Source organism: Vicia villosa, linkage group LG2 (assembly GCF_029867415.1).
Source record: "Vicia villosa cultivar HV-30 ecotype Madison, WI linkage group LG2, Vvil1.0, whole genome shotgun sequence".
NCBI classification, from domain to species: Eukaryota; Viridiplantae; Streptophyta; class Magnoliopsida; order Fabales; family Fabaceae; genus Vicia; species Vicia villosa.
In genome coordinates this window covers 200,372,809-200,388,019 of record NC_081181.1, presented here as the reverse complement: position 1 = coordinate 200,388,019, position 15,211 = coordinate 200,372,809, and the positions used below count along the sequence as shown (strand labels likewise).

Below are 15,211 nucleotides of genomic sequence, written 5' to 3'. Positions count from 1 at the left end.
GTATAAAATGATGAAATAAAATAAATATATGATCACGATTTAGTGGTGATTGACACTGAATTTGGCATGAAGAAAAATAAATAAATATATAAACATATAAAATAATATATATAAAAAATATTGTATAGATAAAGTAGGTAGACATATCGAGTAATATAATATTTAATGGAAAGAAAATGTTGAATTGTTTCTACCTATTTGCAAAATTAATTAAGATAAAAAACGTTTATTTTAAAATAATTGAAGGATTGGTCAATATTCAAATTTTAAATTGCTTTTTTATTTTATATAGTTGATAAATAGTTGATTCATATCCTAAAAAACGTTAATATAAACATCTCTTTAATAGATAATTGATAACTATTTCTATTAGTTTTTAAATAAGACTTGATTCAATTCAAACCAATTAAAAAAGTAATTAATTTTAAATAGAAAAACAGTTATAAAAGAATTTTAAAATTACTTTTATAGTAATATTTAAAAAATTGAAAAAAGAGAAAATAATAAATAATAAGAGACACCATAAGAAATATTATAGTGAATCTTTTTTTTCCAAATTTTTAAAGTTTTATTTGATCAAAACTAAAGATCTTTTACCAGCGACGTCGTTTAGATCCAGTTGATTTGTATCTTTTGCAAAACTTGACGTCCGATTAAAGATTTGGCATTTCGTCAATTTCTCAAACAAATCAGAACCCGCCACGTGTCATTGAAATGATGACCTATTTGATTAAAACAAATAAAATATTGTGACCGAGTCACGGCAGTTCGAAAGCCAAAAGTCACCACCGCAACCGCTGACGTGTCCATATTTATTCTCTCTCTTTCTCTCTCTTCATTTCAACTGTATCTTCTTCCATTTTCGCTCGTTCTTTCTCTCTCTAAAATCTCTATCCAATCTACATAGGGTTTTCTCATCCTACTCCGAATTCCGCATCACTGGTACGTTTCTTCTCATCAATCTCTATCTCATACTAATCAAACGCTGCGTTTTAACTGATTCGTCTTTAATCGATTATTTTTTTCTTCAACTATTGGATTATAATTTATAATTGAATGATCTGAAACGCCGATTTGAATGCCGTTTTGCTCCTTTTGAAATTTTGTGATTCGAACTTATTTAGAATTTTAGCATAATTTAGCTTTTATTTTTATTTGGCCAGTATCTAATATAGGTACGAATTGTTTTATTATTGTTATTTTTGTATTATGATGATACTATTATTACTTAATTTTTTTTTGTAATCAGTTATTATACTATTATTATTATTATTACAAGATTGATTTGATATAGTTAGATATAATTAGTAGCAACATTCTTCAATTGTAGATTTTGAAAATTTTGAGTTTGTTGTTTGTTTTATTGATGGGGTTAATAAGGATTAAGGGTTTTAAATAAAGGTTCCCGCGACGTAACCGTTTTTGATGTTGTTGTAACCGTAATGCGACCGCGGTTCTTTATAATATCAAGGACTGCGACGGGACGGGACCGTAGCCGTTACTCGACGGCTATTTAAAACCCTGATATTTATGATAGCAGTGGGATTTAGAATTTAGAATAATAATGATGGAGAATGTGATTGAAATCTAGTAGAATTAATTGAAATGATCTGATGATCTGATTGGGAGCGTGTTTGATTTTCTCATCTCACCGCTTGCTTACGAATTTCAGTGAATTTGAAAATGGTATGGAAAGATCGGTGATTCTGCGGGCTTGGTAGGAAATTAGAAATGGCTATTGCTGGAGTGCAGAATGCGCCTGCAATGGAGTCTACGTTTTTGAGGGACTCTCATTCTCAGTCACCAAGGAGGCAAGAAGATGGAGGAAGGGGAGGTACACGGTCATCTTCGATTTTGCAAATGTGGCGGGAGATTGAGGATGAGCATGCGGTGAGACAAGTTCAAGGAAGATCTGATGAAGTGTTGGTTAATCAAAGAAGTGATGGGTTGGTTGCGGATCCGTCACAGGAAAATACGAATCATATGACAGAAGGTTCAGTTTTGGGTGAGAATGAATCTGAAACTTGGTCGCAGTCTCAGAGCCAGAATGGGTCTCAATGTGAACAGGATCAGGAGGAGTTGAACAGTTCTAGTCGTGAAAACTCTTCTAATATTGGAGAGAGTGGAAGGGAAAGAGTGAGGAAAGTTTTCAGGGAATGGATGAGTAATGGTGGTTCGAGGGATCAAGCATCAAATATTGCTCGGCGTAATGGTGGTTCAAGGGGTGAATTGCTTGGGGAAACTGACCAGGAAAGAGTGAGTGTCGTAAGGGAATGGGTAGAGATGAGTAGCCAGCTGAGAAGTGTTTCTGTTGGGGAAAATAGGGAAGAACAGTCTGCTGAATTTGGTAACCGAGGTGAGTGTGTTCGTGATAGATTAGCTGTAAATCAGAATGAAGGCCAAAGTGAGCATATATCGCGAAGAAGAATCCGTAAATTACGTGGTCGGCAGGTCCTGCTTGATATGGTTAAGAAAGCTGAGATGGAAAGGCAAAGAGAAGTTCAGGAATTGTTGGAACGCCGGGCTGTATCTCATTTTCCCCATCGCAATCGGATTCAGGTTTGTCTACTAAATGATATATATTTTTATCATATTTCGCAACTTTTTTGTACCATCTATGTATACAATGCAAGATTTGGACCATTTTTTTTCTATGTAATGAGTACAATTATTTGTTAGCAAACCCGTTAGCGAACACTTAGGTGATTCTTATCAAATAATGCTCAATTTGTTGAGGAGCGTTAAGTGAAACACTATTATGGTCGGAATAGCGAAAGATGATTAGTAGTATGTGCATTATAGAGTACGCAAATACTTAGTAACGGAAATGTAAATAAATTAGAGAAGGAAAGAAGAAACCGAAAGGCATTATAAAGCCCCATCTGTCTGTGTTTGTTTGAAAGAAAATAAAACACTTTGTAATTATAAATTTAAAAACACAAGTAGAAGTTTTCATAAAACAAAGATTTTGAAAACTAAAAAAAAGCTATTTTGGGCTCTGAATCTTAAAATGATAGTGTACGAAGGGGGAATAACTACTAAAAATTATTCCTTCAAAGCATTTCTTCAAATCTAAAACAAACATACCCATATTAAATCCATGATCTTAGAATTTGACATTTGGGACTTTATTTGAATATAAGCTTTGCTCTCAGAATTGATGATTGTTTGCTGAAAATATTTTCAGGCCTTGCTTAGAGGCAGATTTTTGAGAAATGATAGACCCATTGATAATATCCGGTCCACTTCCATTGCAGAAAGTGAATTGGGATTATTGCGACAAAAACAGACTGTATCATGCCTAAGGTACGCAGTCATATTTCCATTAATTTGAGAAAAGTTCATTTTAATTTTATTTGAAGTCTTCTGGATTGATTGATTTCTCTTCCAGGTTCTCTATTTGTGACTTCCTTTTTTCTTTTCTAAATTTCAATCCATATAATGATACGGTCTGAGATATTCTGCCATTGTATCCATCTTTTGAATGTTTAACAATTCCTTCCAATATATATTAAGGGCAGACTGGTGTGCATCTGTTGTATTTGTTCATATTTTTTTTCAGTTTACCAAAGAGAGATTTTTATTTATTTATTTTTTTAGCTGACATACAAATTAAGACAATTTATTTGAGAGTTTGTGTGTCTTTATTTTGTCCATTTTCCCTTCCTTCATTTACATTTTTTTCCCTTCTGTGTCTGTTATACCCATGACATTAACTTGTCTTCTGAATAGGGAAGGATTTTCTTCTAGAAAAAACAATTCAGGTTACGGTCAAGCCGCAAGCAACCTATCTGAGACCTCATCTGATAGTGATACTGATGTCGATACAATTGAACAAACTGGAGCTACCAGTTCACAAGTAGTTCCCTCTGTACATTCTGAACGATCAAAGCCTAATGATAAGGAAAGTGATAGACTTGGGATATCACGTGCTTGTGATGAAGAAGAAGAAAAAAGAAATTTGGAGTCATCTTCCAATATTAGGGTTGAAAGAAGAGATGACACCACAGCAAATGTTGATACAATGCCAACTGAAGATACTAATAACGGCATTACCCAACAAAGCTTGCACCTTGAAGTTACGGAGCATAGTAGTATGCAAGAACAAGAACCAGGTGTGATACAAACTGAGCAAGCTCTACCAGGTGATATAGATGGTGAAGAGAGCAATCTATTAAATCAAGACAATCGTGTAGAGGAAAATATTGTTGATGTAGATTCGGTTGAATCTGTTGCAATAGAAAGAGAGCACAATGATGAAATTATTGTTGAAAATGAAGGAAGTGAGTGGAATCAAACTAACATTGACTGGAGAGACAGCACCCAGGAAAGTGTGGATGATAATCAGCTCAGTAGCACGTCAAATGAATGGCCCCAAAACATCTTAGGAACTGAAGATGAAAACAATTCTCATCTACAAGATCAAGTAGCCTCTGAAGTCTGGCAAGAAGATGGTAGCTTTCAGGAGGCCGTGGAAATTTGGTTGGGAGGACCTTCTGATAACGAAGTAGCTCCAGTTGGTAGAACTCATGGATTTTATTTTCCAGAAGATGACAACGTGTACAGTGTTGAACTCAGGGAACTGCTAAGTAGGTGTGTAGATAAGATCGAAGAGTTTCAGCAAATATCTTTTTGAAATACAAAATGTAGTTTAGAATAAACGTGTCTTTTCCTTTTGCAGGAGGAGTGTCTCAAACCTCCTACGCAGCAGTTTCCGTGAAAGTCTTGACCAGTTGATACAATCATATGTTGAAAGGCGAGGTCATGCTCACGGTGAGTGGGAGCTGCGAGAAACAACCCCTTCTTCTCCCTCAACAGAACAAGACCTGGAGCAGCAGAGAAGGGACCAGATTGCTGATACGGAGGACATTGTCAATAGTTCACTTAACTTGCCTTTACCACCCACTCCTCCTCCTTTGCCTCTATGGGATCGACCCTCACGTCATGACAATTGGTCCCAGAATAGCATAAATAGTCAGCGCCGAGGAACTGTGCATCCATTTGCAGGACACAACCGTTTTCCTCTAACTGATGTACTCTATACTCCCTAGTCTTTCTTTACGACCAAGTGTCCATCTTTTCTACGTTGTGTTATTATTTGAATGATTTTCTGATTTGATTTTTTTTTTGGCAGGAGTTGGATAATATCAGTGACTTGAGAATTGACATGGTTAGGCTACAGCAAAGGATGAATAATATGCAGAGAATGCTAGAGGCGTGTATGGATATGCAGCTTGAGTTGCAACGCTCAATAAGACAAGAAGTCTCTGCAGCCCTTAACCGCTCAACTGGTTCATCAGGTCTACAATTTCTTGGTGCCTTTCATAATTCCTATTCTATTTTCACTCTTTGCTTTAACCTGTGATGTTAATCTTCAAGAGAAATAACTGTCCTATGGGAATAGTCTTGATGCGTGTTAAATATCATTATAGTTTCACCTTGACGTCAAAATTAATTTTGTCCTATTTTAAATGTCACTATAGTGAAATATGTTTGTTCTTGTTAGACAAAACTGATTTTGACTAAATCTTAGTTTTACTAGGAGTAGTAAATGTTATAAACAAATCACTTTCATTTTACTTCAAACTCACTTATAACTAATCGGGGTAAACTAATTGTCGTTAATCAATCTGTCACATAAGTACAAATTTTAGATAACCAAGTTAAATTCATCACAGGAGTACGAGACCATATTACACCAGACGATAAATCTAAATGGGAATGTGTGAGGAAAGGACTTTGCTGTATATGCTGCGAAGGCAATATTGATTGTTTGTTGTACAGGTAACCTTAAGTATCAATTTGACACATTAGCAACTACTTGTTCCTAATGCTAATCACTTTTTACATGTTCTTGCACTTGTCTTGCAGATGCGGGCACATGTGCACATGTTCAAAATGTGCAAATCAATTACTCGATAGTAGAAGAAAGTGTCCAATGTGTCGAGCACCAGTGGTGGAAGTGATACGTGCTTATTCTATATAGTACTTTTTTCCAATAAAGGGTCACATAACAAATTACAGAACTACAACAAATTTTAACTCCTAGACTTCTCCAGGTATTCTTTTCTTTCTAATTTTGTTTTCCGATTCTCGCCAATGTTGTTGCTGTGATTACTGTATTTTTTTGTCTGATCCATCGAGGGAAATGCCTGATGGTTCTTTTTTCTTTTGAAGGACCACCTGATGGTTCTATTTTGGGGCCATGATTCTGAAATAAATAAAAAGTGTATTTTGTTTGGTTTTGGTGTTTTGAGATATGTTGTTGTATATGATTGTATAGATTATATCTTATAGGAGACCCGTTTTTGGCTTTGTCATGTAAAGTTGCATCCTCGGTTTTCACTTTCAGCGTGTAACGTATAGGTTTCTTAATGAATCGTTTTAAAGTTCAATACAACTTTGATATATTTGCCAATAATACTATACTATTAGTTATATATTGCTATTAGTTATTTATGCCAACGAAATAAATAGTTATAAATTATTAAGAGTAATAATGACAAAAATTGAAATTAATATTGTATTGAATTTTAAAAATAATAAATAATTAAGAACAAAAATTTAAATTTTTTTGTCTCTAACCTACCTCTAACTAACTCCCTGTGTCACAATTCTACTTTTCGTTTTTCTATCTCAAAATGATTAATTTACACCCTTTGTATTTTCATCAGTACTAACGGAATATATCAATTTTTTCAGCACTGTTCAAGCAATCTCAGCTTTGTAGAAAACGATTCAGTTCTTGTTCTTCTATATCTTGAAACAATCTTGGATTTCTCGTCGTACTCTTCAATTACAATGTGGTTTTAGGAAGATTTTTTTTTTTACTGGAGCTTTTTGATGATCATATATGTTGAACAATTTTGTAAATACATGTTCTATACTAGGTTGGCATAGCGAAACCAGACCTCACCGTGACGGTTTTGGACTGCTAAGCGTTATCCGTGAAAGTGGAAATAGCTAACGCTATTTGTGTAGTCATGGCGGTGCAAAAGTGGTTCTTTAGCGGTCTACAACCGCTATTGTGAAGATGCGAGTAAATTTGTAAATTCAAACCTTTTTAAGGGAAAATTGATATTTTGACTATTCTATTTGACTTAATATAACAGCACAAGTGTTTGCTTGTCTACTTTAGGTCATTTCACATGTTTTTTTTTTCCTTTTCCCTCTTCACTCGTGTGTTTGTCTTTAAGAAAGCCATCTTCGCATAGCTGCTTCTCACAACTTCGACATTCTTTGCAAATCACAAATCATCCATCGATCTTTAAAAATCATCACAGTTCTTCACCTTTTCATCTAGTTCTTTATTTTTTTTCATCCATTCATATCTGATTTCTCCCATGTTTTGCTTGGTAGTAAATTAATAATGAAAATCTTTTGGTTTATGTAATTTTGTTACTTTTAATTTTAAGTGAATTATCTAATTTTATTGTTGTTTTACTTCAAAAATTTTAATTTTTAATTTATATTAGTTTTTTTCTTTAATTAATTTTATATGAGAATAATGTGTTGATTTAAATATTTAATAGGTTGATCAAATTTATTTATAAATTAGGCTTAATTGCAACTTTAGTCCTCCTATTTTGTCTTTTTCTTGATTTTGATTCCTCTATTTTAAAAATCATTATTTTTGTCCCTATTTTAAGTTTTTGATTCAATTTTCGCCCCTCTATTTTGCTTTTTCCTGCAATATTAGTTTCTATTTTTCTCCTTTTTTCAATAGAAAATTCAAAAGGGAGACTAAAATAGTGGTTTTAAAAATAGGAGGATCAAAATCGAAAAAAAAAGACAAAATAGGAGGACCAGAGTTGCAATTAAGCCTATAAATTATTATTATATCTTGATTATAATGGTATATATTTAATTATATATCTTGATTAATACAATTAATTACACAATTAATACAATTGATTCACCTTAAATTTAATTTGTTAATAAATACTGGGTTACTTCGGAAATGCATATCCGAAAAATCCCAACACCAAATAATGGAATATTTTGAAAATGCATATCCAGAAACACCAAAACTTTAAATTTGATGCGTTCAGAGATGCATCTTTGAATTTTGGGGACAAAAAAGAAATTTTACTAGAATTTCCTAAGAAGATATATGGGTGTACATTCCTTTGCTTATCATGTTCCATTAGACCCTATGATATCTCTTCCTTTCATCTGGTTGAGAATTTGATCCTCTAACTCATATGGGTTAATGGGCTCCTCCTAAGTTTGTTGTCTTTTAGTTTCTGCAAAATAAACTCCCTTCTAAAAATAGCTCGTTTAAAAGAGAGTGATTGCTGATTCTAATGAGGTCTCCTGCCCCATGTGTGGGGGATTGATTGAGTCAGTTTTCCATCTTAAGTATATCAGAGGTGGACTTTATGTACTTTCTCTGGTAGATTTCACAATCTTATCCTTTACCTTATCCAATAGCTGATAGAGTGTTTGACTTGATTTTGAGAATTGTAGTGGATTAGGATTTTTTATTCTCACTTGGTGGATTCAAATCTGTTGATAATGGTTTTCGTGACTTTTAGATGTTTTTTTATAGAAAACAATCTCATTCATTAGATGAAAAAGAGATAGTACAAACATAGAAAAAAAAATGTGTTAGGACATTTCTCATCCACACATTAACAACAACACTAACAATTAAGACTACCAAGCTATGGACATAAAAAAACTTTGAGAGGTTAGAAGCCAAAAGGAAGGTACCAATCCAAAATTTTAATCCAATCAACCAAGCAAAGTTCTTTCACAAGAGACATGTGAGTTTTGGAACCTCAATCTTTAAACTTATCCAGTTACTAGTTTTGACACTAGCTTTATCACACTCAAATCGATTATTCAGGTTTATAATATTGATTAATCTCACAACTTGTGGATGAAACGATTGTTGGTTGAAAAGAGGAGTTTGATTCGCCATATCCCTAGTAAGATTCTTACTCAAAAACACATTTCCTTCATCCAAACTTCTTTGAGGCATTTCATCAAATACCTTAAACACAAACTTAAAACAACCTAAGCCTAATGACAACACACCCAACAAAACAAACCAAGCAAGAAAAAATAGAACCCACAACAAAACAAGCACAATAAAATAAACTATTACATGAACACACATACACATAAACTTCGGGCTTCCTTATCTTCTGGTGGTGGCGGCTCCGGTAGGGTCGTTTTTCATGTCGATACCACTCTAGGCCATCAGTTGGTGGAGGTGATTTTGGGGTTACAAGTGGTTGATGGTTGATGGCAGAGAGGAGGAGGAGTTTGATGGAGGTCGGAGGAAAAAACATGTATGGATCTAACATGGATGAGGCTTTCAAGGAAATGAAAAGAGAGAAGGGAAAAATTACAGTGGGGGAGGAACCTCCATTGAAGAGGAGATGACCACCATAATGGTGGTGAATAGCTCCCATCAGAGCCGGCCCAACCGATACTGAGGCCTAAGACGAGTTTAATATTAAAGATTTTAATTTGTTAATAATATTTTTTTTTATAAAACCAATACTTTTACTTAAAAATCAATATTTTATATTTTTAAATTATAAAATTATATATTAAATATGATAATCAATTTCGTTTATTATTTTAATTAAAACTTTAAATATTTTAATTCTAATTTTAAACTTTCTGATTCAAATTTTTCAAAAGACATTACTTTAAATAAAATACTAAACATTTTACAAGGAACAAAAATATGAAAATATCATAAAAAATAAAACAATTAAATAAATATAAAGAATTTATATTTAAACTAAATAAGAAAATATTAGATAAATAAAATCTAATTGTTTTTCTGCAATGCTTTTCTTTTCTCTTTCCATCCAGAAGAATAACTATGGTGAATTGATGGTGAGAATTTATACAAATTAATTAATAATATAATAATATGAGTATAAAAACAAGAAAAAATTTAGTAAATAAATAGCAATACAATGACTTCACTTTAGAGCATCTCCAATGGTGCAACTTACATTTGAGTTCTTTATGGGACCCACTAAGCCACATCATATTAAAAGAATTGATTTAATTTTAACTTTAATAAAAATCTGATATGGATCCCACAACTTTACCTCATAACTTGATTTGATTGGGTACTACAATTTTTTAGTTGTTGCATTGCAAAACAACTCTATTATGACATGGCAAATTTTTTAAATATTTAATTATTAAATTAATGGTACATGTGAAGAACTCAATAGAAGAAACTACCATTGAAGATGGTCTTAGTTATTTCTCCATATTTACGGGCTCATAATAATGAAAATTGAATGTTATTGTAGTATTCTTAAACAGGATATTAAGTAGGAGTATAATAGTAGGTAAAAAAAAGAGTAAATTTTAAGGCTGTAGGTCAATGTCTAGTTAGCCTACCCCTTAGATCGGGTCTCGCTCTAATGAGGGAGAAGAAACTCCTACAAAAGAGGAGGTGACATCCTTCAAAAAAGAAGAACCTTAAATTTAGAGAGGGGAGAGAAGCATTATATTTTTATCTTATCGACTTTTAGATATTTAGTTCTTCTTTTGTTTTTGTTTTTGTTTTTGTTTTTCTTTCTTCTTCTTTTTGTTACTATATCTTTGTACTAATTGATATCTTTCTCGTGTACTTCCGTGATTTTCACATTTTTATTAAATATATTGTCATACTATTTTAAAACATTATGTAACATACTTAACCCATCAAATTGTTCTATATATTTGAACAACTATTATCAATTATAATTACCAGTTTTAAATTAATATAATGTTATGTTATGTTTATCAAAATTATTCCACTATTTTTATTCAATTACATAACGATAATGACTATATATTCCAAACAAAAAACGCTTATAGCATAATACCGTTGTCAAACTATGAGAACACGCATGTCTAGTGTGAGTAGTGTGAACTAACGTATGTTTTTGTTTCGAGAAACTCATTGTCTTTTTCTTAGTAATGATTTCATTATTTTGTGGTAATCATCAATTTCCAATTCAAGATAATTTTAGAAATTCACTCTTTTAAATAGTTTAACAAAAATAATATTTAAAAAATTAATGTGTTTCATCTTAATTTTAAGTAAGATACATCATACTAGTATTTTGATGGAATTTGGTCTCCATACATGATATTTGTATATCTATTTTTTTTTATTAAATTTGATCCTTATCATTTATAACTAATATTATTAAAATTGAAAAAAAATATTACAAAAAGTTTAATTATTTTCTTTTCAATATTTACAGTACTCAAATTTTAAAGAGGAGGATTATTAGTTTCTTTTGAATGCAACAATTAAACAATCAATAATGCCTAAGTTGACACAATATTTGATACTTATTTGAAATATCATGATTGTTCACATATGTGGTGAATAATGACTTTTTAAATATTAATTTTCCAATATATATTTTTATAACAACTTTGTATAATTAAGTGTAAAAATTTAAGTAATAAAATTGAGCTTGGTTAATGTGTGTTATGATATTAAAATGCAGTCTTAATTTATAAAGTAAAGTTAATTAATTGAATATAATCAAAAGATTAAGTCATACATGTAAATCACATTTAATTAATGGTGTGTAAAATAATAATTAATACACCTCATAGTTTGATTAATAAATGTTTAGACATAAAATCAAATACATGTAAATCACATTTAATTAATGGTGTGTAAAATAATAATTAATACAACTCATAATTTGGTTAAATAAATGTTTAGACATGAATAACAGTGTTAAAATAGATTAGTAGATTGTAAGGTGTTTTTTTTTTATCAAAGCAAACTTAACTTTTTTTATTTAATAAAATAGATTCAATACAACGAGGCATATAATTAACATAACTACGTCGAGGCTAAGAATTGTCCGCCTTTCTTAAATAATGAGCAACCATATTCGCTTGACACTTAACAAACTCTACTTCAAAGTTTAAAAAATAAAGTAACAACAACTTAATAGAATGAATGATAAAACTAAAGTTGAAACCTCCTATGGAATTGGAATGGATAGCTTGCACCACTTGTTGTGATTCACTCGCAAAGACAATATGGTCAAGATGGAGGGCTAAAGCTCATTGGATATTTTCCTTCAAAGCCAAAGCCTCCGCTTCTAGGATAGAAGAAGAACCCACATCCCAAGCGACACCCGCATTAACAAAATTCTCCAAATCATCTTAAATACACCAACCTCTATTAGTAATTCCATGATTGCGGTTAAAACTCGCGTCGATATTACACTTGATCCAACCAGAGGGGGGGGGGGGGGGAATCCATTGATGATTGTGAAGGGGGGGGGGGGGTGGTGGTCATCTCTCTAGCTTGAGAATTTTGAACCAACCACCACTCTTGCAACTTGTGAAAAGCTAACCACCCAAACCTCGACGCCTCCTCCTTTTCATTGTTCTAAATGTAAGGTGGTCAAAACCATATAGTTAAGATAGTTTAACAGCTTGATTTATTGCTACTGTGATTGGAATATGGCTGAAATTACTTGATGAAAAAAATTGATTTTCGAACCAAATTAATCCGTCAAATGAGTCGAATACTATGGTGAAAATAACAATAAAAAAGATATTAAATAAAGAACATTGTTAATACTATATATGAACCGTTTTAAGTGTCAAATATTATGTCAAGATAGAATCTACCATATAAGAAATTGAGTTGGTATGGAAAATACCAAATTAGCCATTTGCTTATATATGCTTCCACGTGTACATGTTTTCCATCTTCCATATTTTTCTGGTTCATCTTTCTATTCTACTCCTCTTTAACTTTTTTAAATGTTGCATACTTTGCCAATAAGTTTTTTTATTCATTTCTTAAAAAGACAACTATAATCTAAATTATTAAAAATTTTCCATCTTAAAAAAATAAATATTTAGTTTCCATTTGCTTCTAATATTTGTTTTCTTCTATTTTTTAATTACATTTTTTAGCTTTTATTCCTCACATATTTTATAATAAAATTGTATTTTGTATTAAAAAATCTTATTGATCTAAATGTTTTTACGAGTACCAAACATTTTTCTATATATTTAATTATTATTTTTTTACGGGTACCAGACATTTTTCTATATATTTAAATTATTATTATTTTACGGCACCGGCGGTTCTATGGCCCAGCCAGTCTGGGCATGCGCCCGGGCTCAACCCCTATGTTTTTTGTATTCTTCTCAATTTAATGATCAATTTTTAGATAAAATTAGGGGCAAAATTAATAAAAAATAGAGTGTAAAAATTAAAATAGATGAATAACCAATGGTCCAGACCCAACCCAATTAATTATTTATGAATCAAAACAGAAATTAAAAATAAACATATATAGTAATTCTATAAAATGAATGTATTGTTTCGTTAAAACATATATAAATAAAGCCCAAAAGATATTTAATGCATATACTTAAATCAAAATAAATAAAAGCAAAAACAAGTCCCTTTTAGTTTATTCGAATTGATTTATTTAGTCTTTTGTCTAATTTACTTAATTTATCCTAGTCTTAAAAAATATTTTAAAAAACACAAAAAATATTTTCTTTTATTATTATTAGATTATTTATTTTATTAAAAAAAAATTAATTTAATTTAATTAGGTTTTTATTATTCAATAAATTTTTTATTTTAATTTTGTTTTGCTACTGTTTATTTCTTTTTTTTTTAATTACTTAGTTTCTAATAGTTTTATATACCCTATATAAATTAATTGATAGAACAGTCTACTAAGGATATGAGGTTTGTAAGCTCCTCCTAAGTTAAACAGTCCATTAAGGTAAAGTTTGTAAGCTCTCCTCAAGTTCTTTCTTAGTTAAGTTTATTATTAAATTTAAGACAATTAAATTCATTCATAAATTAAATAACTCAGAATTTTTTGAGAGTTCAGGTTCACACGCATTCCAACTGTATCAGTTTCTCTTTAAGTCTATTAGTCTACAAATTTATTGAGTTGACTTTGATATTACCAGTGTCGATAATATCCGTTGAAAGAGTTTTTTTAGCAATGAGGATTATCAAGTCTAATTTGTTCAACAAGATCAATAATATGTGGTTCAATGACTTGATGATATGTTAAACCGAGTGGGAGATATTCAAGTCATTTAAAGATGTTGATATTATTCGAACATTCACCGCAAAGAGGTCTTGGAATGGGCACTTACCTCCTAATTTTATTTAGAACAATTTTCGCATGTTAGGTTTCATCTCTCTTATGTAGCACACTTTATGACTATTTATATATTATGTCACATGTAATTTGCAGTTAAATTTTTTGCCCAGGCTATCTAAAATTCCTGGCCCCGCCACTGTTTTACGGGTACCAGACATTTTTCTAAACATTCAATTATTTTTTTCACGGGTACCATACATTTTTCTATATATTCAATTATTATTTTTTCACGGGTACCAGACATTTTTCTAAACATTCAATTATTATTTTTTTCACGGGTACCATACATTTTTCTATACATTCAATTATTATTTTTTCACGGGTACCAGACATTTTTCTAAACATTCAATTATTATTTTTTTACGGGTACTAGACATTTTTCTAAACATTCAATTATTATTTTTTTACGGGTACCGAAATTTTTTCTATGCATTCAATTATCATTTTTTCGCGGGTACCAGACATTTTTCTATGCATTCAATTATTTTTTTTTTTACAGGTACCAAACATTTTTTTATACATCTGAAATAAATGCATGTCCCGTACCAAAACTCATGCGAACATTTGTTACTAGTTGTATTAAAATATAATGTATATGTTTAATTTGGAAATCAAAACTGTTCATGCAAATCTTTAATGCAGTGACACGAACAACTCCAGTATGTTGTATGAGATGGATCTGCAGGATTGTTGCTCAAACGTTTAAGTGAGTTTCAAATAAAAGCTATATAGTAAGTTAGGGGTTAAAATCACACTTTTTTTTCCTCAAGCTTTGGTATTTATGCAGTGAACTAAATTTAACTTTCTTTACATTATACATTAAGCCGATTCAAAATAGTATTTAATTCTAGATAGTTTTTCTCACAACCTTTTCAGTTTTCTTTTTGAAAATCAAATAAATTGTAAAAAATATCTATTTTTCTAAAGAAGCCATATATCATTATATAAATAAAATGATATCACTCCATACTAAAAGAATAATTCAACTCATTTTAATTAAATTGGTTCAAATTTACATCTTCCAAATCAATCATAAAGTACATTAATTTTAAACTTTTATA

At 31.0% G+C, this 15,211-nt stretch overlaps 1 protein-coding gene across 4 annotated transcripts; it reads left to right on the top strand.

Annotated features, from left to right (window-relative positions):
* Nucleotides 1-785: 785 nt before the first annotated feature.
* LOC131653584 (uncharacterized) lies at nt 786-7,092 on the top strand. 4 transcript variants are annotated; one of them, XR_009299106.1, is made up of 9 exons: nt 786-942; nt 1,673-2,559; nt 3,188-3,306; nt 3,733-4,593; nt 4,682-5,033; nt 5,135-5,300; nt 5,679-5,784; nt 5,872-6,059; nt 6,891-7,092. XR_009299106.1 is itself a non-coding variant. In XM_058923774.1 (8 exons), the coding sequence occupies exons 2-8, from the start codon at nt 1,732-1,734 to the stop codon at nt 5,984-5,986; spliced, it is 2,547 nt and encodes an 848-aa protein (XP_058779757.1). In that variant the 5' UTR covers nt 786-942; nt 1,673-1,731; the 3' UTR covers nt 5,987-6,421. The 4 variants fall into 4 exon arrangements, 1 of the variants encoding a protein (XP_058779757.1); XR_009299104.1 differs by having other exon boundaries at nt 6,703-7,092; XR_009299105.1 differs by lacking the exon at nt 6,891-7,092 and adding an exon at nt 6,178-6,421.
* The last annotated feature ends 8,119 nt before the right edge of the window (nt 7,093-15,211 follow it).